Genomic DNA, 27,304 nt, shown 5'->3' with positions numbered 1-27,304 from the left:
GTGAGAGAAGATTAAAAAAAGACACAAGGGGCAAAAATTTTACACAGGGTAGTTTGCATGTGGAATGAACTTCCTGAGGAAGTGGTGGATGCGGGTACAGTTACAACACTTGAAAGACATCTAAAGTACACAAACTAAGTACACAAATAGGAAAGGTTTGGGGGGGATTTGGGCCTGGGGCAGGCAGGTGGGACTGGTTTAGTTTGGGATTATTTATGGAATGGACTGGTTGGATTGAAGGGTCTGTTTCCGTGCTGTATGACTCTATGAAGCAGAGAGAGATTTTTTAAACCAGAAACAATGCTATTTACCTTAATAGAGTGAATTCTGGATAAGGTTTAAAACACACTCGGAGAATGCTGAGGGAGAGAAAGGGTATTTTCTGTACAGACTGTGTTTAAACACCAGATGCAACGTTTCTAGAAAGTTCTTCCTGAGCCCAGTCTCCAACAGACTGCACAGAAATAGCCGTCTCCAATCTTCCTTTTATTTACACCATCCATTCACAGAAAAAAATTACATTCATTAAAAAATTGCTACTTGCAAAAATGTGTTTGTTTTTGCCTGAACAAGAATTTGTACAGAAGATGAAAAAAAAAATAAAGGATTCACATTGGAGGTGTCAGGGATCTGCTGTCAGTCACTGCTGGCTGTGAGGTGTAACACAAATCTCTGGCTTATCAACTCACGCCAACTTACAGACTACCATCGGCACTGTGCAACAACAGATAGACAACGCTGGTGAGAACCTGTCCATTATGGTAGCAGCAGAAAGGGATCAGAGAGCACAATTAGTGTTACACCTGAGGTGGGGCCGTGTCAAGGGCATTCAGCCAGGAGAGGATCCCGTCCAGCCGAGACCCACTCATGGGACGCACTCACGGTGTCTCGCTGACGGCAGCTTTTACCGTTTCAAAGGTAAGGGGGGGGGGGTAGGAAGTGGGGTGGAGAGCGAGGAAAAGGGAAGACAGAAAGGCCAGTGTTGCGGGTGGGGGAGTTAGCGGCTGACTCTGGGTCGCAGGGTGCTCACATCTTTGAACAGATGGCTGAGACAGACAGCGAAAGTCAAGGGTACGAGACACGAGGCAGCCTTTTAGAACAGCCGTAACTCTTGACGTGAAACTGTACTGGGAGTCATGTGCTTGGCTACTCCGTGTAACTGAGCACTGTAAATCCCAGTATGAACTAGCCCGAGATTTCAAGTATCTTTCTGGTGTAAGCCGCTGTACCTGTGCCAAGTTATTAGGCCTTGCTTCAAATTCCAAACCTCTCCTCCCAGGAAAACGGCTCACTTACCTGCAGGCTGCCACCAGGGGATGCAGCAAGTGCCGTCACCGGAGCCACAAGGAGATTACAGAAAAGGAAAATCTTTGGCTTGTGGAAATCAGGTCAGAAAGACCAACCCATCTCGCTCTGTCTCAGCTGCTTGGTAGTGCACTGTGAGGGAAGGAGCATGAGATGTCAATCCAGATGTTCACTCTCAGCAGGGGTTATTGGGTACAGACTCCACCTTGGGGGAGTGCGGAGGGAGGGCCAAAGAAGCAGGGCAGGTGGAGGTAAGGGGGCAAGGGAGCCTGCTCTCTTAAACCCCCCATCTTGGAGAGAACATAACGACACACCAAACGTTACCCGAACCCTTCTACAGATTAAAAAGTTGCCCATGCCTTCTTGCTCTCCACGTTAAACATGAGGAAGAGGAGGGCGAGGAAGGTAGGGTGCCTGACGGTAACACCTGTCAGGAGGAACTGCACACAAAAGATGCCTGGTCTCCCCGAAACGGGCGTCGTTTTCTTCAGGGGTAACATCACAACCGCACAACGGACACAAAACACCTCGCGGATTCGATACCAGTGCCTGGCTGTCTCTTCCTGCTCATCAGGGGCTGGGGATGGTGTTTTATGGCTGAGGGGCTTTAGAAAAAGGCAGGGTAAACAGAAATCGGTCCCTTTTTTTTCAGTATGTACATAGTTCACACGCCTTCGAGCCACGCCACCGGCTCGTCTCAGCTGTGTGGGTAATACTGACTGTAGTTCCACGGGTTCTGATATCCATACGATCCATAAGGCTGCAACGAGAGAAAAAGACAATCGGAAAATTGGTGCAAGCCTCCGTCTACCGTGGAAAACCCAGCCCAGCCTTCAGTTGCAACTAAATGCTCTCGACTGAGCCAGAGGGCTTGAGCTTTCGGTGAGACTCCAGCTGACACGGGGTGAAGAATCTGAGCGCTGCTGCACACTTTGCCCCATTGGACAAACTGTTGCTGCTGTTTTCACAGATTTGTTCCTCACTCGCTCCTGGGATGAGTGCATCACTGGCTGGGCCCAGTAATTACTGCCCGTCCCTAACTGCCCCCTGAGAAGGTGGTAGTGAGCTGCCTTCTTGAACAGCTACACCAGTCTGTGAGTGCACCTACACCGACTACGGCACTCCAGAATTATGACCCAGCGACACTGAAGGAGCAGCCGTTGTATCCCCAAGTGGGGATGGTGAGAGGCTCAGCGGGGAATTGGCAGGGGGTGGTGCTCCTCTGCATCTGCTGCCCTGTTCCTCTCAGGGGGACACGACTTTCAGAGATGTCAACAAAACAGAGTTTACCCTGGGAGAGGTGGGCAGGTAGAGAGCAGGCTACATTGTGGAGTGAGGGGTGGGACTGTGCACTAACAGGAGGAGAGACCATTGTCCACAGACATATTCAGGCTGACCAGAAGGGCTCCTGTTTGCTGCCTGAAAGAGAGGGGGGGGGAGTGTGTTGAGGGGACAGGGAAATTCTGGGGGGTGAGGGGGTGGACAGATAGAGCTGTACCTGATACCACGCGCTGTAGTTGTATGCTGCCTGACTGCTGGTCACATCGCCACTCATGAGGGCAGTGGAGCTGGTGCTGGTCGTGGCAGTGCTTGCTGTGCTGATTGTGGAGGCATCGTCCATCCTCGCTCGCTTCTCCTCGAGTTCCTCAGTGCTGCAGAGCCAAGGGTTACATCATCAACAAACACATCAGTGTTCTCGGGGAGAGGGTCAGTGGCAGACTCCTGTCCGTGAAGGGATGACTCATGGGCTTGGAGATCTTGGCCACTTTGTGCCCTCGTGAACCCACACCCCCAGCCCACTCCCCCATTCCCCACTAACCTGCATCCCATTGTGTACAACTGGAGAGGTTTACCTCTTATACACAGAGGAGGGGCCTTCTGCACAAAATCCAGGTCCAGCAAGACTTACACTGGGCCCTGGGGGGGGGGGGGCGTTGCTGGAAGAACCAGGGGCCCCTCCCTGAGGGGCACCGCACTGAGAGGACCAGAGAGCCCCCCCCAAAGGGGCGCTGCACTGCTGGGAGGACCAGGGCTCAGTCAAGAGACTGGAGTCCGGAGGACTGATTCTGCATGTGATACCTCAACCAATATTAAAAGGAGACAATTTGATCAACGCAGATTTAGCAGGATATGGTAAATACGCTGTTGTCTGCAAGGGGCAGGGACGCGATGCCTTCAGGAACACCAAAAGTGTGCACTGTTGTTTCATGCTCAACTCAATGGGATCAGGGCACTCTCTGCCAACTCTTGAAAGTCTGACTGCTCCCTCACATTGCAAACAGATAGTAGGCCAGGAGCAGCGAGTGACACTCTGCAAAGGCAGCGAAATCAAACAAACAATCAGCTAGCACTCACCCGTTCTCAGCTGCTCGCTTCTTACTGGAGTTCTGCTTGAGGAGTTTCTGATGCTCATCATAAGCATGTAACAAACTGTAGTTGGGGGTGGGGGGACAGGAGATGGGGAGGAGGAGAACAAACACATGGGACACTAAATCAGGCTCTGACAATGGGATACAGCAGACACACTCAGGTTGTAGCCTGTAGCTAGTGAAGGGGCTAAATCACTCACCGCTTCCGAGAGAGAAGCTGAAATAGTTGTTTAATAGTCTCCAACCTCAGATCCCCAGTTGTTAACAGCCCAGCTCTTTCTAATCTTGGCTGAAGGTAGCAGGCATCACCAGCCCGCAGAGCGGAAAAAGGACTGACTTCTGACAGTGCAGCCAGGCGGATATTCAAGGGGGTCCTGGTATGGTAGACAGGTAGGGAACCACTGTGAGTGCCCTCTCACAATAAAGAATCCAGTCTGAATGGGACGCCCTTGACATTCGAAAGACCCAATGCACTCAATGTTAAGGAACACAGTCACGACCAGTCATATTAAGACAGGGGCACCTCGAATATCCGAATGAGGTGGACGGGCACTATTTCGTTTGCATAATCGATTATTCGGTTAATCAATTAAATGCCTTTCTTCTGGGGCTTTACATTACAGTGTGGAAACAGGCCCTTCAGCCTAACAAGTCCACACCGACCCGCCGAAGCGCAACCCACCCATACCCCTACATTTACCCCATACCTAACACTATGGGCAATTTAGCATGGCCAATTCACCTAGCCTGCACATCTTTGGACTGTGGGAGGAAACTGGAGCACCCGGAGGAAACCCACGCAGACACGGGGAGAACGTGCAAACTCCACACAGTCAGTCGCCTGAGGCGGGAATTGAACCCGGGTCTCTGGCACTGTGAGGCAGCAGTGCCTGCCTCAGGTGACTGACTGTGTGGAGTTTGCATGTTCTCCCCGTGTCTGCGTGGGTTTCCTCCGGGTGCTCCGGTTTCCTCCCACAGTCCAAAGATGTGCAGGTCAAGTGAATTGGCCATGCTAAATTGCCCGTAGTGTTAGGTAAGGGGTAAATGTAGGGGTATGGGTGGGTTGCGCTTCGGCGGGGCGGTGTGGACTTGTTGGGCCGAAGGGCCTGTTTCCACACTGTAAGTAATCTAATCTAATCTAATTGAGGTGATGAGACACATGAGCCCCCGCCCCCCAACCCCATTCCCCTACCTGCCTTTCCCAACCCCATTCAACATTGCTCCCCCCCCGGCCATGCGGCCACCCCGCCCCTCTCCTGGGCAGTTGGACTGTACACCAACAAGACTGCTGCAGCTGCCTGTGTGGGGTCAGTCTCCAAGTAGCGTGCGCACGTGCACACACACCGCTTTTTACTGCAACTTTTTGACAGGTTCCACTCTGCCCTGTACAATACAACTTGAGAGAGATTATCTGGGGAAGGGGGCGGGGCTTAGGTTACACCCCTCTGCAGAACTGCAGGGAATGTGTGTGTGTGTGGGCTGGGGGAGACACAGCGAGAGAGTGGAGGGTCAGTCATTTGGAGACGGTGCCTGTTTAATCACGATAAACAAAAGACGCGATCAGTGTTGGAAACACGTCTTTGATGTGATGTTTCTATCGGGACTTCAAGATCTCCTTTGGATAATCGAAGTTCCTCTGTACGCCAGTCAAAAAGAAGGGTAGGGGAGCCTTTATGGAAGGGAGAGTGGTTTGGAGTACTGGTGAGGGGGATTAAATATTCCAATCAGCCTGAGACAGAAAGTGTGTGGGCTGGCAGTGAGACACTCAATTGTCAGTGTGGGCAATGACTGATCCACAATCAAGCATCCAGCACAGATAGGGCTATCTGCATCCTGCTTGAGTCCTGCTCCCAGCCTCTTTATCCCCCTCCACTGGCCTTTGACTGTCTGATATTGATGCCCCCCACCACCCTTCTGGTCTCCCCATTCTGAGTGGAAATATTCTCCTACGCTTTCGGAATTTGAGATATTCCGGAGTGCAGGAGGCGCAGCATGTGCTTTTCTTACAGATCCGACAGCACAGAGATTTCGTGCCCCCCCACCACCACCGATACCAAACGGTGACACCCACCTCTGTACGTTGCAGCCAAAATCCTCCAGGAATTCGACTCTCCGCTGGGAGAAGACAATTTTGGTTTCGAGGGGGAGAGAGCTGACCAGCACTTGCTCGAAGCAGCCCAAGATGTTGCCCTCATTCACGCGGATGTCACTGCTGAACTCCAGCTCCAACAGGTTGAGGTACAGCTTGGGGTTGTCCTGCTGAGGCCAAAGGCTCTGCATCAGAGGGAGGCAGCTACTGCAAAACTATCATCTCTCTCTTTCTCTCCACCCCCCCCCCCACCCCCCCAACTCACAGAGGAACATACAAGGCATTCCCCCTCCTTCACCACACACACAGGCCGAAAAAGTGCTGAAATACACTGCCAAGGTGGCTACCACCTCACACCAGCCTGCATGGAGAAAGTCCACTTAACAATAGCACAGGCAGACTGTCCCAACTGGACAGCCAGCTCCCAAGGAGCTGACACTTTGGTGGAAACCACCAGAATTTGATCCCCAGGGATACTTTGCTCTCCTTAACCTGGAACTGGGAGAGATGGATTCTAGCCGCCAGTGCCAGCTGGTGTAGGAGCTTCAGAGTTTAGCATGCGGCAACTCAACCCATCGAGCCAGGCCCAGTATACCTTCATCCAATTTGCAAAAATAAAAACCCCTCTAAATGCAGCTTTGCCTATCATTCCAGTTTGGGAATTGGAGTATTTCTCCTGTACAGAAGATGGGACACTACATTACAATTGCTATCTATTATCTTATTTCTTTATTTTTCTACTTACTTTATGAAGGTAATGCTTAATTATTCAAACTTTGTTTCTTTTAATACTTTGTACCCAAGTGTTCTGGTACCTAGGCACCTTTGTACTAAGATGGCACCAGGTGTGGCGACATTATATACTTTTCACTGTACTCTTGAACAGGAGTAAACATGACAGTAAAATATAAATCTTAAAAAGACGGGCATGGGAATCCACCTGCAATGTATACCTGCAACCCAATCACAACAGCATCAAGTGACCGGAACAGGAAGACAGCTTTGACAAGTGTTCCGGACGGGAAAACACGGTTCCACTTTAATGTGCAACGTGTCAGGAAATAAACACAGTCGATGGTCTGAAACCCACAGAGTCAGCATTTCAATGTTAGTGTTTTAAATACTCAGTGGAAGCCCTTGTTATTGCATAAACAGTCATCGGGATAGATGCTGAACAACATTTCCCTTCACAGATCTTATCAGGAGTAACAGGGTCATTCCTGTTAACTGGATGTCCTGTAACAGTGGGAGCGGTTGTAATTATTTGTAAACGGCACTTGGCTGATACAGGAATTTCGCAGTAGATTTGTTGGTTGGATGTGGGGGTCACTAGCTAGGCCAGCATTTATTGTCCACATCACCGTGGGTTTGGAGTCACCGAAAGGTTAAACCAGACAAGGACTTCAGACTTCCTTCCCGAGAGGACATCAGTGAACCAGATGGGTTCTTCCAAGAATTGACAATGTTTTCACAGTCACCATTAGGTTAGCCTTTTGTTTTGCTGGATTCAAATTTCACCATCTCTCTGGTGGGACTCAAACTCAAATCTCCAGCCAGAACATCAGCCCGGGGCCCTGAATTACTAGCCAGTGTTATTATTGTGACACCACTGCTTCCCCCAAGTGTTCCAATGTTATCCATCAATGTGCAGTGCTCAAAGCAGCAGTGGGGCTGGCCACAAACACAGCTCTCAGAATCTCAGCTACTCACCACCGGCTGGGTAAAATAAAAACCTGTTTCTGCTGACTACACGCCCTCCACCAGTTCTTCAGTCGTTAATCTTCAACCGGGGCCCAACTTTGCTCAGTTCCCCTGTCGAAATCCCTCTCATGATCTGGAGGAACTCTGCTGACTTCTACCTAACCAGCTTCAATTAAATCAGCTTCAGGTTTTCTTCTGTATCTCCTTCGGCAAGCTAACGAAGCTGCCCACTTGGGCCACATGTAGGTGATGGGCATGATACTGTGCAACGCAATTACCACAGAAGAAAAACTTGCATTTGTATAGTGCCTTTTATCAACCTGGAACATCCATGAGTACTGCCACAATTAACGAAGCTCTCTGCTTCCCCCACCTTTTGAATAGGAGCTCCAAAGACTCACATGCCACTGTCTCTCGCTTTAAATGGGGGATCTCCTTATTTTTCCAAGAGTAACGGCTAGATTTGGGTTCTTCCAAAAAGGAGGAAGCATCCCTGTGACATCCTGACAGAGCACCAAGTAAGAACATTCCTCAAACTGAAGTAATAAAGACAGCAGCTTTCAAAAGGGAATTCAATAGATGGTTGGAAGGGAATAAACTTGAGAATCTAGGGGAAGCAACAGGGGAGCGAGACTAATTGAATAGGTCATGCAGAGAGCTAGCACAGGTACGATGGGGCGAAGAGCCTCATTTTGTGATGTACCATGATAGGATTCATCACTTTGGAACACAGCATCTATCCTAACCAACCTCTCCCCATCTCCCTCACCTTGTCTCCCTCGATAGCCTCCAGCAGCACCTTCCGGGCCTTTGCCATGTTCTTCTGGACTTTCAGGAGTTGCCGGGCTAGCTTGATGGAGAAGAAGGAGGCCAGGGTGGTGCCCCTGTGCTGTTCAATGGCCTCACGCAGGAGTTCTTCTGCCTGGTCCAGGTGCCCGCAGCGACGCTCCAGGCTCACGCGCCGCAGCAGCACCATGGCCAGCCCTGGCACTACCATCTGGAAGGACTTGAGGATTCGGCGGGCTTCCTCCAGGTCACCTAGGGCAGAATTCCGTATCAGTCAGGGAGGGCTGAAGGAAAATGGCAAGATACAGCTGATGCACAAACCAGCTTCCAGCAGAGGCAGAAGCGTGTCACATTTCTGAGGGGCCTCCCCATCGTCAAGCCCATCAATCCCTTTCTCCAGCTGTACACCAAGTCAGTATTGTGGAGTATCAGAGAGACTTTGTAAACTTCCTTCTCCTCGCATTTTAAATCTCACACAGCCCCCCCCCCCCCACAATCCTCACTCGTACCACCTTCACCCTCCTTGTACTCCCCGCATAACAGACCGGTCACCCCTTCCCGCTCGGACTTCTATACACCTTCCCCGTTAAACATAAGAAGCTGGGTCTGAGCTTGACATGTTGAGAGCTCTCTGTGACAGCCACCTTGGGCCTTGACTGCTCACCCAGCTGACACCCACGGAAGCTGCTCACTGGTTGCTAGCCTGGCCTCGTACCCATCCCTTGGTGAGAGCTGCAGTTCTGAACAGGTGAATCCCGCTCAAAGCGCCTGCCCCTCAGTTGCTTCAGCCAACTCAGGGACAATACCAAACACCTTGCAAACAGCGAGCCTGGTTGACAAGCTCCCCCAAGGTCAGGCAGGCCATTAACTCCCGTGATAAAAAAAAAAGGGCCACTGGTCTCGAGAATCCTCGATGGGGTTCTCTCGTCTTGTCTGCAGCAGGTTGAGACTTTCATTTTGTGTGATTCACACGTTTCTAGCCCAGCGGTCAACCGTCACAGATTGTGGGTTGCCTCAGTAAGGACTTTGCAACAGCACGGCCTGACCCGAAACTGTGTAACAAATCGAGGTGGAACTGTTTAGACATAGTGTGCACTGAAGCAAACGGACTGAACTGTTATTAAAAGGGATACAATGGCCTCGTGTTAATCTTTTTTTTTGCTGAACTCACATCCTGTGTAATGCTAAACACCACAGGCCTCTGCATTTATGGTTCCTGTCTCCATTCTGGAGTGCCTGCCAGTTCAGCTCCATTAGCTTGATTAACTACCCTCACTTTGTCTGGTTGGCTCTCAAAGTTCAATCCCATGACTGTCCCCCCCCCCCCCCCCCCTCCCCCACACATACCAACACTGAAACGGTGATTAACATAGCTCCCTGAACAGGCCTTCTTACCAGGACAGGTTGAGTACAATGAGCTTATATTCAAATCAGAGTGAGATGATTACATCAGATTATGAAGTATGTTCGACAGGAGGGAGGATGGAGAGGGTGCATCTTCCTCCTTCTCCCCGACTGAAGGGTCTACAAATAGGAGGGGTCTCAGAATGAGGAGCTGTCAGTTTGAGGAAGAATTGCTTCACTTAGAGGCTTCCGAATCTTTGGAATTCCTTACCCGAGAGACAGCTGTGGCAGTGTAAACTGGCGGGGGTGACATCCATTGGGGGCAAAATGGTCAAATGACATAATTATGAAGACAGATTGCATCGGTTAGGCTTGTATCCTCTCCAGATATACATGATGAATGGATGAAATAATTGCCCCAGTAAGATTTCACTGAACCGAGGCACAGGGTAGCCATTCAGCCCATGGTGACCATACTAGGTTTCTGCACGTTTGAACTTAGAGCCAAACTCTTGGCTTCAGCCGCACTAACCCTGCCCACTGTAATAACCATTCAAAGCCCTCTTGAATGGCTCAGCTTAACCTGCCTCCTCTACACTTCCAAACCCTACCCACTCACTGCGTGAAAAACAGACACTTTCTTCACCATAGGTACTTCTTTTGCACAACACTTTTGAACTGTGCCCCATGGTTTCTGACCATTTTACTCACCTCCAGCCCACTGTCCAGACTTCTATCAAACCTCCTCCCTAAAGACAACAGTCCCAATTTCCCAATCTACCCTCAAACCTCTTCCATACTCTCTCCAAGGTGTTAACGTTCATCTGATACGATGTGGCACACCACTCTAGCCTTGGTCCAAACAGTCTTGTATAAGCTCAATATAACCTCCCTGCTGTTGTATGCGATGCTTATATTAACAAGCCTGATATACTGTGTGTGTAAATACCAGCTCTCTCATTCCACTATCTTTAATGACTTCTGTAGATTTACAGTGCACACTGTGTACAGTAGCTATTTCTCAGTCACCTTCTTACTCTGTTGTGCGACCTTGACATTGTTGACAGAGCAAGTATTTGCCACCCATCCCTAATTGCCCCTTGAACGGAGCTATTTGCTCAGCCATTTCAGATGGTGGTTAAGAGTTGACCATATTTCCGAGAGTCAGGAGTCACAGGTAGGCCAGACCAGTTACCGGCAGCAGATTTCTTTCCTCAGAGGAGATCAGTAAAGGAAGCAGGATTTTATAACATTGGAGGAAAATTTCATGGCTACCCTCAGAGACTAACTAAACTCAACCACAGATTAATAGCTGTTTAAATCTGAACCAGAGTATTTAGACAGGCTTCTGTCTCTGCCAATATGTAATAGGAGGGGGAGGGGGAGGCATTTTTAAGAGTCAAAGTTACAAATCACACAACACCAGGTTATAGTCCAACAGGTTTAATTGGAAGCACTGGCTTTCGAAGCGCTGCTCCTTCATCAGGTGGTCGGAGCGGCGTTCCGAAAGCTAGTGCTTCCAATTAAACCTGTTGGACTATAATCCGGTGTTGTGTGATTTGTAACTACGTACACCCCAGTCCAACACTGGCATGTCCAAATCATGACTACTATCGACATTTTTAAGAGTCAGAGATGTACAGCACAGAAACAGACCCTTCGGTCCAACTCGTCCATGCCGACCAGATATTCTAAAATCAATCTAGTCCCATTTGCCAGCACCCGGCCCATATCCCTCTTCACCCTTCCTATTCACATACCCACCTAGATGCCTTTTAAATACTATCATTGAACCAGCCTCCACCACTTCCTCTGGCAGCTCATTCCATACATTTTGGTGAGTAAGCTGCCCCCTAGGTCCCTTTCCCCCACCCCTCACCTTAAACCTACACCCTCTAGTTATGGACTCCCCCGACCCCGGGAAAAGACTTTGGCTAATCATCCTATTTGTGGCCCCCCCCCCCCAACCTCACGATTTTATAAACCTCTATAGAGGTCACCTCCGATGGTCCTGGGAAACAGCCCCAGCCTACGCAGCCTCTCCTCACAACGCCGCCACCGGGGAGTGACCGGGTGGGTCCTCACCTTGCTGTTCCTCAAAGGCGGCCCACAGCAGGTGCAGGGTGGGCTTCTTGGGCAGGTGGACCATGCAGGCCCTCTGGAAAACGTTGCGGACTCCCTCGACGCTGTGGTTCTCCAGGTATTTGGCATACTGCAGGCAGAAGGAAGTCGGAAAGGGGATGAAGGCAAACAAGATCAACTGCTCCGACGCACTGGGCGCCGGTGTTAAAAAATAAAAAGGCATCATGGTACAGCTTATTGAGAACTGGAGGGGGCACTCACAGTGATAACACGCTTATACATTTCTTCAGCAATCCCTTAACTTCTTTAGTTTGAAGCAACACGTGCAGATAAAACAGCAATGGAATTAAAAGATTATGTTAGAAGTCAGATCATCAAAGTAAAATGTGAAATTTTTTTTTGTTGGAACGCTTGCAAAAACAAAAAAAATAAACCAACAAACACAAAACTTCAAAAAGGAACAAAAAACACAAGAAGCTGCCGATCGGGTAAGATCTGCAGAACAGCCGGGGAGGGGTGACCCCCCCGGGTGCAAGCATCTGAGAAAAGGGGGCTTCACCTTAATCCAGAAGTCCTCGTACAGAGCACAGGCGATCATACAGCGCTCGAACAATACCAGAACCCGCTCATTAGTGCCACTGGCAATCTCAAAATCCAGGTAGTCCTTCCAGTTTTTCAGCTGCACTCTCTCGAGGGGCTTGACGTGGAAGTATGGCCGCTTAATCTGAGGGCAGGGTGACAGAATAACCAGCAGCAGATGAGGGAACAGAAAACTCCACACTCACCCAATTCTAGCCTCGTGCACATCCCCCCTTCCTTAAACTATTCCAACCGAATGTAATTTATGTAGATTCTTCAGGGTTCACATATTTTCTGAACAATTCTTAGGCTCTGCCCTTCAAAGGGGGGCAGAGAGACAGAGAGGCGGGCAAGCAGAGACGGGCGGGCGGGCAGGCAGAGACAGACGGGTGGGCAGGCAGAGACAGACAGGCGGGCAGGGACAGAGAGAGAGACAGACGGGTGGGCAGGCAGTGAGTTGATTCTCCAAAATGAACAGAGTGGGCAGGTTGCCTAACGGTTGCCCACCCTGGAAGCACAGAGCACTGTCAATCTGAGCTAGGGTGAGCAAGTTACACACCGGGCAGTGGGTGCATCCTTACCGCCTCCTCGAAATTCCACCTCTTGCTAACTTCCTCCTCATTCAGCAGGTACATCTCATGCCGAGTGGCTGCCAGGTGGGCTCGGATCTTCTCCAGCTCGGTGTCAGCCTGGGAGGGAAGGTTATAGTGATAGGAAACTGGTCAGTGAAATTAGGGCTGCAAAATGGCAGACCTGTAAATAAACCTGAGAAAGAACCCTCCCCCCTACCCATGCAACACCAAGGATGGTCGGTCTGGTTTCTGCTAAAGCAGCAGCCCACAGGAAGGTGAGGGGGGGGAACTGAGTCAAACACACAGTGAGGAAAGTTAATGATCACAGCACTGCCCCTGGGTCAGGATGAGCAGGAGCTGCTAACATTCCTGGGGCCTGCTGCAAGCCTTTAAACCTACGGAGCAACACTGTCTCAAGGAGGACAAGTCTTGCTGTACTACGATCCAGAGAGCGTCAACCCATCGTCCAAGTGACAACTCCCCACCCTTGGGCTCCTTGTCAACTGTCAGCTATGATCCTGCCATCACCACGCATTCCAGCAACAACTACCAGCAGCAGATCTGCAATCACCATCAGCTCATTCTGCCCACCACCTCAGGTTTGATCACAAAGGACTGACATACCAGCTTCACGAGGTTGGGAAACGGGCCAAGTCATGTAAATAAACCTCCAGTGAGGAAAAACAAATTTGAACGGGTCACCTTCTCCTCATCGGTGGTCCCCACACCGGGCGGAGGGTCATCTCCAGGGGGCCCCTCGTCGCACTCCGTTTCAGCTGCCGCCAGGTTGCTTACGACCTCTGACCTCAGTCTGAGGAACTCGTCAGTGGACAGGATGTCCTTCGGTGAGTAGCTCTGCACATGGTCCTTAAACCTGCATGACAGTCAAGAGACCTGGAGTTAGAGACAGCCTCTGGTTTGGGTAAAACCATCGCTGCGTGAAGTCTGGACGACAGGCAGGAGGAACAGTTCCCCTCCACCTTCACCCTCCTGCTGCCTGGCATCCTAACTTGCACAGAGTCCCATTTATTGTTGCTCCTTACATGAACCGACCCACAAGAGCTCCTGGTCCGACAACACTTCAACGCTAAAATGCTCAGTTATGCCCTCATCTCTCCCTATCTCTGCAATTCCTCCACAGCCTACCACCACCACCACCCAGAGAACTCTGCACTCCTTTAATTCCAGTCTTGCGAACACCCTCCCAACACCTTGGTTTGAACAGCTCTATTAGTGGCTGCGCCTTCAGCTGCTCGCAACCCCTAAACTCTGGAATTTCCTAAATCTCCGTGCCTCTTCCTTCCACTCATGACAGTCCCAAACACTGACCTCTTTGACCTTGTCTGAAGTCATCCGTCCCCAATATCTCGCATGTCAAATGTTGATTTGTTTGATAACTATTCTTGGGATCAAGCCTCAGGATGCTTTACTGTGCTAAAACACTGCGTTAGCACAGGATTAAGAAAACAAAGTCACTGCTCACTCCCAAAGGCATGGACTCTCACTCAGGACCCCTCCCAGCAGGCATCAGGCCGGGGATGTGTGGCTAGCATTTTCCCCTGTCTTGGCAGAGCCTACTGTTCCTGTAGCGTGAACCAATTACCAATGTCCTTTGGGGGATGGAACCAGATGTCCTGAAGCAGTCTGGGTCTCCATGGGAGACATGACATTAATTTGCTGCTGCAACGGCAGATCTTTAACAAATACCTTGCTGCCCCAGCCGATGTGAGCAACTCTGGACAAACAACTTCTGGCCTCATCTCGTTTGCAACTGCTCGTTTGATTTGGAGCCAGGGAGAGGATGCATTGCTGCTACACAAGTGAACTGGACGAGTTATCAGCAGGGTTGCAAATCAACTTGTACACAATTACACACTTACAAACAATTCAGGGTTAATGGCAACGTCCGGTCTAGTTTCAGTTGTAAACCAGGCAGTGGGTCAGAGGGGAATTGTCCACTTCTGATTGCCTCTGGATTTTAAACTTGGTTTCACATCTCTCCCAGGAAATCTCCACTACCAGGTGACGGGAAGAGTTCAAGCGTGGTGCACAGAACATGGCGATTGCTTGGGATGGGGTGGATGGTGAAGAGGGTCTTTTCCTGTCGGTCACTGGCTCCCAAACTGACACAGCCAATCCAGGGAGCATCCTCTCTTTAACCAAAAAAGAAAAATGCATTTATGCAACACGGGCATCGCTGGCAAAGCCAACAGGCCCCCAATCATCTCCAACTAAGGAGAAAGTTCAGAGCAGAGAGTCTGTGGAACACACACAGACAGGGAGTGGTTGAGGTGAAAGATGTTGATGTATTTAGGGAGAAAGCTGGATAAACATAGAAGGGAAAAATAAATGCAAGGGAGACAGAGGGGAGGAGTAGGAGGCGGCCTGTGTGAAGCAGAAACACGGAAGTTTCCTGGTTTCTGTGCTGGATATATTTTTATGACACCAGTCGGGTTACCGGATCAACGGTGAGCATAATTTACAACACTGCGCATTAATCGTGCAAGAGCCCTTCCTTTACTTACTTCTCAAAGTGGTGACTGTACAATTGCGTCGGTATTGATAGCACCCGGTCATAAATGGCAGTTACAGCCTTCAGCTGACCCTGCTCCTTCTCCCAGTTCACATATAGATCCCAGAGCCGGTCAGAACGGAAGTCTGTGCCAGCAGCAGCCAACGCCATTTCAAACACACTGCAAATAAATACATAAATAAATAAACAAACAAACAAACAGCCCAAGTGGATCCATCAACAGTCCAAAGCAGTGCAGGCTACAGAGGCCAATAAATATGAATCTTGATTAGGAGCATTACATCAAGAACTCCCTACCCACCATCTCAATGACTGTTTCCACTGTTGCTCAGGGACATCACTCTATCCTTTCAGATGAGACATTAAACTGAGGTCCCATGTGGTTGGGTGCAAGGCTTCCCACAGGCACTGGTAGAAGAGCAGCTGGTGCCTGCGTGTGTGCGCACACGCGCACGTGCATGGGTCAGTGTGCATGAGAGTATGTGCGCATGCGTGTGCATGGGTCTGTGTGTATGTATGTAAGTCTGCGTGGTTGTGTCCATGCACGGAGAGGGAGGATTCTACCCGGTGTCCCGAGGCCAACATTTCTCCTGCAAGAGCTTGCTGTGTGCCAACTGGTTGCAGTGCCTCCATTACAACAGGGTTTTCACTTCAAAACGTCCTTCCATTGACTAGGAATTCAAGTCTTATTTCCTTCATTTATGCAGCCCCTGGAAAGGTGGCGACACAGCAGCCAACTGGTCGCTGCAAAGCTCGCTCAATCAGCACAGACAGGTTCATCAGTTTAGGATGGTGCCAAGGACAGCCAGAGAATACTCCTGATCTTCACCTGTGAGCAAGCTGCATTTTCTCAGCACCTCGTTGGAACGTCAGCTATGTCCACAGCCAGCAGCTCAAACCTATCAGCTCCTCAAGACATGGGGAGTGCTGCTGGTCGACCTGGAGAAGGGTACCACAGCCCGTGGAAAGAGAGGCCAGCTGAATGAAGGTCGCGGCAGATGGCACAACTATTGTTGGACAAAGAGACTTTCACCATGATGACAAGTTTCAAATCCTTGGGGAGCACAAACGTTGGCGCGTAGGCTCAGAGTACGACTGCTGCGCATTAAGATGGTAGTGAATGGCAGTGAATCAAATAGGATAACCAAGAAGAAGGGACACTCCTGGACGTGGAAACAGTGCCTGCCAGATCGTAGCCACCTGCTGCCAAACAGGACTGCCCGCAGTTTGCTGTTGCTTCTTTGACCAAATGCTGCCATCCCTTATTTTCCGTTTGTTAAGCCGGGGTGGAATTTCCCACACCCAAAAGATTCTGTGATCTTACATGCCTGTCCTGCCTCTGCAATTCTGTGTGCTGCAACAACCTGGGATCTCCGTGAAGCCTTGCTGAAAAACAAGGGGTTGAAATAACACCAGTTCAGTCATAATCCAGCTTGCTCAGAAACAAACAACAACTCAGGTTTGGGCACCAGGCACAGACTCCCCCCATCCCTGTCCACTTCAAAGTCAGATGACATGGGCTTACCTCCGGAGTTTAGCAGGAGTTTCAGGATTGGTAGCTTCGAGGATCTCCTGTAGGAATGTGATGTAGTGAACCCAAAGATCGACACTAAGTGGGATGGACTGGAGTCCTCGCTGGTAAACCTGCAGCAGAAAAACAGCAAGCTGCAACTATCGGAATGTATCGGGAGAATTATGGTATGTTTCAGAGAACGTGGCTCTAGGCACAGTGAAGCATGAAAGGAGCTTTATTCTGTAAATAACCCCACGCTGTCCCTGTCCTATGTGTGTTTGATGGGAACAACGACAAGGGAGCTTTACTCTGTATCTAACACATCCTGTACCTGACCTGGGACTTTAATGGGGACAGTGTTGAGAGCTTTTCTTACACTTTAAAAGGGTACAGAGAGCTGTACCTGTTCTTGGAGAGTTTGATGGGGACACAGTTGCAAGAAAGCTTTACTTTCTGTTTAAAATACTAGAGGGAGCATTAATCTGTATTAAACCTTGTGTATTAACTGTCCTGTGGATGTTTGATTGAAACAGTATCTCTGTTCTGTATCTAATGCTGTGCTGTCCCTGTCCTGGGGTTTTTTAATGGGAACAGTGTAGAGAAAATTCTACTTTCACTTTAAAAAGGAATGGAAGCAGCTTTTACTTTCAGTAGACAAAAAATTATTCTGCCCCTGTCCTGTGAACGTTTAATGAGCAGAGCTTGTGCCAACGGTGAAGAAGCTCCACCATCCTGCACGGATTTCTATTAACTTGGGAAGGTGGCAGTAATACAGTCATTAACGTAAAGAGAAGAGAGAGGAAGGAGCAGGATCAGGAAGAGATTATTCACACGGTGAATTGCTGGATCTCGGGGGTGCTCTGCTACTGAGAGCTGTTCAGGCAGAAACCATCGCAGAGTGGAGAGAGCAGACACTGGTGTTCTGGGTGAGCGAGAGAAGGGACGATAAACAGTTTTCATACACACTCTCAATCTCTACTGTTTACTCTATGCTGACAAGCAAAAAGGACATCTGTTTCACAAGATGTGCATGGGCAATGATTTAACTTATTGCAGACACAAGTTGGCAGCTGTCATCACATCCAAGCAGATGACTCGAGCTGTAATCTGACAGATAGGCAAATTCCAGGGAAACTGTCAGCTGGATCTCCTCTCGGTAGAATGCGAGCAACATTTATCAGCTTAAATAACCCAAAAGAAACAGCAGCCCCCGAAGCTCCCCACGTCAGTCCCCTCACCTCCTCTGCCTCTTTGGTGAACCCCAGGCGCTTCTCTATGTCGGCATATTTCTTCCAGTAGCCATAACAATAGGGATAGCGGGCGAAGAACGCATCGAATGCCTTCCGCACGGCCCAGATGTGATTCTGAAAGAAGACCAGAATGAACAAGAGAGCAGCCCAGTCCTGCACCACGCCCCGAGACACACGACCTTACGTTCCAGTCAGAGACATTGCCAAACCTGCTAAGCCAGGAGTCCTGGGATACACTGCTCTCTGCCTGCCTGCTCGGCTGGGATTCACGTCCATAGCCTCAGCAACTGAAGCAGGCAAGGGAGTGAGGGAGCACCTACTCTCTGGGGAAGCTACACGAGCCAATGACAGTGGAACTGCAGAAGAGAAAGTCACCTGACCTTGGTGCCCCAGCCATTTTCCTGTGGGGACAGGCTCAGTGACTGAAGGTGGGGATGGAGATCACAAATCCCATTTGTCTTGGAATATTCCTGTCCTGAAGGGATGGAGGAGGACAGGTGGGCCCCACATAAACATAGAGCGAGCAGTTAGGAACGTTGGCCAGGTGAGAAAGTTGGCCAGGCTACCCGTGGAAAACACTCTAATTTTCTTCAAAAATACAGTTGGGACTTTTCTACACCCACCTGATATAGCCAGAGTTTAAAGTCTCATTAGGAAACAGCAGCTCCGACAGTGCAGCACTCCCCTAGTGCTGGCCCTGGGGGCATCAGCTTAGATCATTTGGTCAAGTCCTTGATATTGGCTTGAACTCTACAAACAACTCTAGTGACTGTCCCATAGTATTCCACCCTCCCACTGCTGATCACTCACTAATTAAGGAACCTCGCTGAAAGGACAGCACAGAGGCCTGTCCATTTCCTCACCCCTGCCAGGGGAAGCATCCTCTCCCATTCCTCTACCAACCCACCAACTGAATGCTCTCTCCCCTCGGCCAATGGTGTTTCCTTTTCTCCAACCTATTACAGATTCACACCCATTGACAGACACTCCCCTACCACGAAGCCATACAGCTCTGCCCTGGCACAATTGTGCATTTGATCAAGGAGCCTAAAATATAGAAGCGGAAGTTGGCCATTGAGTCTGCTCCGCCATGTGATCATGGCTGATCTGTTTCTCAAACCTTTGCTCCTGCCATCTCCTGTTAACTATTGACCCTCTCGCAAATCGAGAACTGTTAGGCCTCAGTCCTAAGACACTCAATGACTCGGCCTCCACAGCATTCTGCAGCTGTGACTTTGACACCCTCCCTCCTCATTTGCTCATAAAGGTTGACCCTTTACTGTGAGGCTGTGCCCTTGGGTCCTGCCTCTCCTACGAGAGAAAACAACTTTTTCACATCCTCTCTATCCAGGCCCCTCAGTGTTCTGGAAGTTTCAATCAATCAGATTGCCCCCTCAGCCTTCTAAACTCCACCAAGTACATAGAGTCCTCAAGCACGCCCCTCATTCCCGGGATCATTCTGGTGAGCTTCGTCTGGAACCCAACCAAGGCAGGCATAAACTTCCTTACAGAAGGAGCCCAAAATTGCTCATAATATTCAAAATGCAGCCTGACCAGAGCTTTCTACAGCTTCAGCAGTACATCCTTGCTTTTGTATTCTAGCCCTCTCAAAATGAACACTAACATTGCATTTGCCTTCCTAACTGCCAAATGAACCTGCATGTCAACTGGAAGAGAATCCTGAACCAGGACTCGCAAGTCCCTTGGTGCTGCAGATTTCTGAAGCTTTTCCCGATTTAGAAGACAGTCTACATCTCTATTGTTCTGACCGAAGTGCCTAATCTCACACTTGCCCCACACTGTATTCCACCTGCCACTTCATTGCCCACTCTCCTGGTCTGTCCTTCTGCAAAGCCGCCACTTCCCTAACACTACCCATCCTTCCACCCTTCTGTGCATTACCTCCAAAGTTAACAACAACGCCCTTAGTTTCTCTGTCCAGAATATTAATGTGTAATGTAAATATAGAATCCCTACAGCACAGAAAGAGGTGATTTGGCCCATCAAGTCTGCAGTGACCCCCCCCGAAGAGCATCCCATCCAAATCTTCATCCTGTAACCCACATTGGGTTTTTATCATGGCTAACCTACACATCCTAGGACACTATGGGATCTTTTTTTAGCATGGCCAACTAACCTAACTTGCACATCTTTGGACTGAGAGGAGAAATTGGACCACCCAGAGGAAACCCTGCAGACAGGAGGAGAATGTGCAAACTCCACACAGTCGCCTGAGGCTGGAATTGAACCTGGGCCCCTGGTGCTGGGAAGCAGCAATGCTAACCACTGAGCTACCTCACCTTCCAATAGTCATAGTTCCAACACAGACTCCTGTGGAATTCCCACTAGTCACCTGCTGCCATCCTGAAAAACCCCCCTTTGTCCACACTCCCTGTCTTCTGTCAGTCAGTCAATCCTCTACTGATGCCAATACCTTGCCCCTAACATCATGGGCTCTTAATCTTATTCAGCAATCTCCTGTGTGGAACCTTGTCAAGACACATCGCATTAGTTGGTAACCCATCCAGTCCCATCGCTTTCCTTGGCCTGGATGAGAAATATCACCTCTCAACCTCTGTGGGTAACACAGTGACACAGCAGTTAGCACTACTGCCTCCCAGCGCCAGGGACCCGGGTTCAATTCCTGTTTGGGCAACTGTCTGTGTGGAGTTTGCACATTATCCCCGTGTCTGTGTGGGTTTCCTCTGGGTGCTCCGGTTTTCTCTCACAAATCCAAAGATGTGCAGGTTAGAGTGGATTAGCCATGGGAAATTGCCCATAGTGTTAGGTGCATTAGTCGGGATAAATAAAGGGTAGGGGAATGGGTCGGGTTGGATTACTCTCCGTAGGGTCAGTGTGGACTTGTTGGGCCAAATGGCCTGTTTCCAAACGGTCAGGAATCGAATCTAAAAACACCCTCACCCTCCTCCAGATGACTCCAACCTCAGAGAGAGCACCTTCATCCCACATCCTTACCACCTATTTCCACCTCCAGTGAAGATTATGTTGTCTTTCGTCAACCCATATTACCTCTACACCACTGTTTCTCTTGCTGGCCCCCTGATTTCCTTCCCACACAACCTGCAACTCATCCTGGATGCCTCTGACCAAGACGCTAGACTGTGCCAAGACCCTGTCCCTGCCGTTACATCCCTTCACTGTCCTGCAGGCGCCCCATCAACCTCAAAATTCTCTAGTTCCTGACCCACGCAGTCTCCCCTCTGCAGGAGATTGTCAAAGTCTTTCCAACACTGCTTTGCTTTGAATTCACTTTCCTCTGTTTGACGTTAAGTCGGTGGACACACTCACATCAGGTGAACCTATATCCACACCCTCACCGGCCCTGCTTCAGAACTGAGTGACAGTCGCAATCCAAACACCCGCCTCTGATCCCCACTTGTTCTGGTGTCAAATCACTCTCGCGCTTTAGAGCCCCACCTCACTGCACAGAAGGCATCACATTACAGAAGTGTTGCTAAAAATACCGGTGTTGGGAAAAAAAAACTACAGCAGAGAGACCCTTGTCCACTTGCTCTCTTAGTTAAACTGCTGTTGGGAGTTTACCACCAGGGGAAAAAAAGGCAAGTGATATAGAAGGCATGCTAGCACAGTAACACCGACACAACGACTGCCTTACCTCTTGTTCCACATATTGCAGGACATATGTCCATCCTGTAAAATCATATGGATTGTCCTCAACTATTTTCCAATACTTCTCAAAGTCGGTGGGGTACGGAGGGACACTGTCCTCAGTCTCTATGACTCCATAATCACCACTGGCCTGCCCGTACGCATCCAGACAGTCAGTGGTGCTCTCCGTCGCCATATAGTCTGCAATGTCAGGATGGATCAGTTTGTCCATTGCGTGTTCTGGACCGTTGGTGCTCGCGGGGAGCAGGGTCACTGCCTCCAGCGCTGTCGCACTGCTCGAAGAGTCAGCTGCCAGTCCACTCAAAGCGTCCTGACCATGGTCTATGTTCGTGCACTCGGCAACCAGTGATTCCTCGGCTGTTTCCTTGTCCATACCCAGTCCATCTATCTCCATCTCTGCCACAGTGTCCTGGTCACTTGGTGGGTTGGGACTTGTAGCTAGCTCTCCGGCTGAGCTCTGAACACCAGACGGACGTGGGCTTTCAGCAGCCAGTTTCTCTACTTCATTTCGGTCACGTGGGCTGAGACTGTCAGCAGCTGTCTCCCCTACAGTGTCCGTATCACAGGGACCAGGGCTATCTGCAGTCATACCCCCTACCGTGTCTCCATCACAGGGACCTGGACTGTCAGCTGCTGACTCCCCAACAGTGTCCGTATCACATGGGCCAGGACTAGCTGCAGCTGTCTCCACGCCAGTGTCGGTGTCACAGGGACCGGGGCTACCTGCTGCTGTCCCCCTGACAGTGTCTGTGTCACAGGGACCGGGGCTACCTGCAGCTCCTTGTTCTATGGTGTCTGTGTCACAGGGGCCAGGACTGTCAGCAGCCGCGTCCCCCACAGGGTCCGTATCACAAGGACCAGGACTCCCTGCAGGGCCTTGCTGCATAGTGTCTGTATCACAGGGACCAGGGCTTTCAGCAGCAGTCTCGCCGACAGTGTCCCCATCACATGGACCAGGACTACCTGCAGCTGCCTGCTCTACACTGTCTGTATCACATGGGCCAGGACTGTCAGCAGCTGTCTCCTCCCTAATGGCCCCACCACTTGGGCCGGTGGAGTCAGCTGCTGTGTCTAGTAGCCTGTCGATATTACAGGGAGCAGGACTGTCTGCTGCGGACTCCTCGCCAGTGTCACCATCACTCGGGCCGGTGGAGTCTGCGGCTGACTCCTCTCGTGTGTCGTGGGGTCCTGTGGAATCAGCTGCTGATTCTTCCCCAGAGTCTCCGTCACTAGGGCCAGTAGAATCAGCTGCAGACTCCTCCCCGGTGTCAGCAGTGGAATCTGCCGCTAGCTCCTCTCCAGTGTCTCCGTCACTCGGTGCTGGAGTACTGGCTGCTGATTCTTCTCCAGTGTCCCCGTCACAGGGGCTTGGGCTGTCAGCAGAGGCCTCCTCCACGGCAGTCTCATCAACACGCAAGCCGAGAACCCGAGTGGGCAAATTCTGCGTGATGCACGGATTACTCCCACCGCGGCGGCTTTTGTTGAATAGTTTCTGCTCATCATCTGCAAAACAAAAAGGAAAACGTTAATGCTCACGGACTCAAAGCAGAGTCATTGAGTCGTACAGCATGGAAAAAACCTTCAGTCCAACTTGTCCATGCCAACTAGACATCCAAATTAGTATCCTCCCATTCGCCAGCACTTGGCCCAAATTGCTCTAAACCCTTCCTATTCATGTAACCATCCAGATGACTTTTAAATGTTGTAATTATAACAGCCTTCACCACTTCCTTTAGCAGCTTATTCCATGTATGTACCACCCACTGTGTGAAAATGTTGCCCCGTAGGTCCCTTTTATATCTTTCTCCTCTCAACTTAAACCTATACCCTCTAACTTTGGGCTCCACTACCTGGGGAAAACGACCTTGGCTATTCACCCTAACCATGCTGCAAGGTCACCCCCTGAGCCTCTGACACTCCAGGCAAAACAGCTCCAGCCTCTTCAGCCTCTCCCTATCGCCCAAATCCTCCAACTCTGGCAATATTCTCGGAAATCTTTTCTGACCCCTTTCAAGTTTCACAACAGCTTTCCAACACCAATGTCCTGTGCAGCTGCAACATCCCAACTCCTTTACTTCATGCACTGACCAATAAAGGCAAACATACCAAACGCCTTCTTCACTATCCTGTCTACCTGTGACCCCACTTTCAAGAAACTATGAAACTGCACTCCAAGGTCTCTTTGTTCAGCAACACTCCCCAGGACCTCACCATTAAGTGTATAAGTGTAGACCGGATTTGCCTTACCAAAGGCAATACCTCACATGTATGTAAACAGCAGTGATAAATAGTCGCAAGCCTCAGCTCCAGATGGGTTAACGACAGCGAGAACAGGTTGCATGTGCAAAGAAAATATTCAGGATGCTCCATGCTGCCGACATAGAATGTTCAGTTCCAAAATCTACCATGGGAAAATACTGAAGTGACAACAACAATCGCTTGTGAACACCATCCGCTACGAATACCCACCGCTCGCCTCCCCCCCCCTCCACCACAGGAAATTGCAGAGACAGCATGGATCAAGTTCACAGAGGGATTTGAAAAGCAGGCTTTTTAAAAGAAAGGATTGCTTAACTTTGCACAAATGTAGGTCATCTTTTACAAGGGAGAATGATGCGTGGGACTCAGCAAGTTAGGATGCAAGCAACAGAGACTTAAGCTATGTTGAATCAAATTAAACACGAAGTGTAAACTAAGAATAGCACAACAGCCTACGTAGTCATTGTACTACAGCTGTCACACTTGATTATGGAAGATGTCACAATCAATCGGGATTTTACAGAAATGCTGGTGAATGAAATTGAAAATAGGACCAATTCCAAGCTGTGCAAATCCTGGGGAAGGTAGCTCAAGCCTTGAAGCAAGAAAATCAAGTTTTGCGGGATTATTCCAACATTTTTCACCTTCATGGAACCTCAGTCGGCAGAACGTGCTGCAACCTTTAAAGGCAAAGACTACACGGGAGGCTGATATCCCCTTAACACAAAAAGCTGAATTTATCACCTCAAAATAAGAGCTTTGGTGACAGACTAATAACTCACAGAGCGTCACCAGCATTATGGGGAAAACTGACAGCTTCACAGCAGCTTTCACAATAACCAAACACCACAGCATTTTATAATCAAATCAGTGAAGTACCTGAAAGTGAAGTTGGTTTTGAAACATAGGAACCTGGCATTCAATTTGCACACAGACAGGTGACACAAGCAACAAGGTGGTAATGACCAGATCATTATACTGTTTGTGGGATCAAATTGGCCCCTATACATCATGGAACAACACTACACTTCAAAAATAGTGACAGTGGGATCCTTCTCATCCACCTCAAATATGCAGGTGGAGCCTCTATCTAGCTCAAAAGGTGGCCTTTTGATGGGGGAGCTCCCTTGGCACTGGCCCTCTGACACTGTCCATCGCCTCAGTACTGACTCCTTCCCAACCCTTCCAACAGGATTGCACCCCCTCAATGCTGCATCAGACCATTAGTTTCTTCTGCTCCTCCATGACAACTGTGAATGTAAACTGTGTGATTTATGTGCATAGATTTATTTTTTAAAAATAACTTTCCTAAGTTTGAGTTTGGTTTGAACCTGTGGGTTTTCTGTGCCTGAAGTATATTATTAACTCCTAAGTATGCTGTAGCCACGATGATTTATTTTTAAACAGTTCTGAAGCCGAGCTTTAGAGTGAATAAGTTTGTATGGACTTTGTTTGTTTTGTGGCCCATCAAGGTAAATAATGAGGCTTTCAAGGTTGTTCTTCTGGAACTTGATTTTTAAGCTTAAGGGAAACACCCATTAGTAATAGAGTGAGACTTTTGGTTTCTATTTTCTTTTGACTTTTGAGCAATGCTTGGAATACAACAGCTGTGTAGGCAGGATTCCTGAGAAGTGCAAGGTATGACGTATGAGGGGACAAACTGGGTTTTGCACAAAAATTGACAATGCAATGTGAGAATACGTTGTGGTGGAGAAGGTAGATACAATCAAGGCGTTCAGGAGGAAATTGAGATGATTGGTAGAAAAATGTTTACAGTCAAAGGGGAAAGGCAGGAGAATAGCATCAAGTCATTCTGAAGAGGTGTGTTACTGGACTCGATACATCCACTCTGTTTTTCTCTTTCTCCATAGGAGCTGCCAGACCTGCCGCATTTCTCCAGCATCATCTTTTTTTTTTAAGAAGACAGTACTAAGCCATGGTAGGCTGAATGGTGTCCTCCAACACCACAACAATTCTGTCACTGTATACAGCAGAAGGGTGACGGTGGGGCGGGTGTTACATCTATTCACTTCTGTGGGCCTGTGAGGAGCTAGTTACACATGTGGGGCAGAGGTTAATCCCTGCTAATCAGGAGTAACAAAGAAGATTGATGAGGGCAGAGCAGTAGATGTGATCTATATGGACTTCCAGTAAAGCGTTCGATAAGGTGCCCCATGGGAGACTGATTAGCAAAGTTAGATCTCACGGAATACAGGGAGAACTAGCCATTCGGATACAGAACTGGCTCAAAGGTAGAAGACAGAGGATGGTGGTGGAGGGTTGTTTTTCAGGCTGGAGGCCTGTGACCAGTGGAGTGCACAAGGATTAATGCTGGGCCCTCTACTTTTTGTCATTTACATAAATGATTTGGATGCAAGCACAAGAGGTACAGTTAGTAAGTTTGCAGATGACACCAAAATTGGAGGTGTCGTGGACAGCGAAGAGGGTTACCTCAGATTACAACAGGATCTAGACCAGATGGGCGAATGGGCTGAGAAGTGGCAGATGGAGTTTAATTCAGATAAATACGAGGTGCTGCATTTTGGGAAAGCAAATCTTAGCAGGATTTATACACTTAATGGGAAGGTCCTAGGGAGTGTTGCTGAACAAAGAGACCTTGGAGTGCAGGTTCATAGCTCCTTGAAAGTGGAGTCGCAGGTAGATAGGATAGTCAATGTGGCATTTGGTATGCTTTCCTTTATCGGTCAGAGTACTGAGTACAGGAGTTGGGAGGTCATGTTGCGGCTGTACAGGACATTGGTTAGGCCACCGTTGGAATATTGTGTGCAATTCTGGTCTCCTTCCTATCGGAAAGATGTTGTGAAACTTGAAAGGTTCAGAAAAGATTTACAAGGATGCTGCCAGGGTTGGAGGATCTGAGCTACAGGGAGAGGCTGAACAGGCTGGGCTGTTTTCCCTGGAGCGTCGGAGGCTGAGGGGTGACCTTATAGAGGTTTACAAAATTATGAGGGGCATGGATAGGATAAATAGACAAAGTCTTTTCCCTGGTGTGGGGGTGTCTAGAACTAGAGGGCATAGGTTTAGGGTGAGAGGGGAAAGATATAAAAGAGACCTGAGGGGCAACTTTTTCACACAGAGGGTGGTACGTGTATGGAATGAACTGCCAGAGAATGTGGTGGAGGCTGGTACAATTGCAACATTTAAGAGGCATTTGGATGGGTATATGAATAGGAAGGGTTTGGAGGGATATGGGCCAGGTGCTTACAGGTGGGACTAGTTTGGGTTGGGATATCTGGTCAGCATGGACAGG

At 49.3% G+C, this 27,304-nt stretch overlaps 1 protein-coding gene across 2 annotated transcripts in view; it reads right to left on the bottom strand.

Annotated features, from left to right (window-relative positions):
* Window positions 1-473: 473 nt before the first annotated feature.
* The window catches only part of LOC122543816 (pre-mRNA-processing factor 39-like), a 28,846-nt gene continuing 2,015 nt past the window's right edge, over window positions 474-27,304 (bottom strand). Inside the window, exons 2-14 of one of the 2 annotated variants that reach the window (XM_043682618.2) lie at window positions 21,761-23,277; window positions 18,112-18,237; window positions 16,886-17,004; window positions 15,353-15,520; window positions 13,530-13,701; window positions 12,837-12,944; window positions 12,236-12,400; window positions 11,680-11,806; window positions 8,234-8,502; window positions 5,746-5,930; window positions 3,661-3,735; window positions 2,804-2,957; window positions 474-2,065 (exon numbers count right to left, since the gene is read on the bottom strand). In XM_043682618.2, coding sequence (XP_043538553.2) covers window positions 2,003-2,065; window positions 2,804-2,957; window positions 3,661-3,735; window positions 5,746-5,930; window positions 8,234-8,502; window positions 11,680-11,806; window positions 12,236-12,400; window positions 12,837-12,944; window positions 13,530-13,701; window positions 15,353-15,520; window positions 16,886-17,004; window positions 18,112-18,237; window positions 21,761-23,277 — 3,248 coding nt within the window. In that variant the 3' untranslated portion in view covers window positions 474-2,002. Of the gene's footprint in view, window positions 2,066-2,803; window positions 2,958-3,660; window positions 3,736-5,745; window positions 5,931-8,233; window positions 8,503-11,679; window positions 11,807-11,937; window positions 12,401-12,836; window positions 12,945-13,529; window positions 13,702-15,352; window positions 15,521-16,885; window positions 17,005-18,111; window positions 18,238-21,760; window positions 23,278-27,304 lie in introns of those variants that run through there. The other variant, XR_015754544.1, reaches the window with a different exon arrangement.

Source organism: Chiloscyllium plagiosum, unplaced genomic scaffold, assembly GCF_037043375.1.
Source record: "Chiloscyllium plagiosum isolate Xiang-an unplaced genomic scaffold, Cpla_swu_hap1 HiC_scaffold_46, whole genome shotgun sequence".
NCBI classification, from domain to species: Eukaryota; Metazoa; Chordata; class Chondrichthyes; order Orectolobiformes; family Hemiscylliidae; genus Chiloscyllium; species Chiloscyllium plagiosum.
The sequence above is the reverse complement of the archived record's forward strand: the minus strand, read 5'-3'. Positions and strand labels throughout refer to the sequence as shown.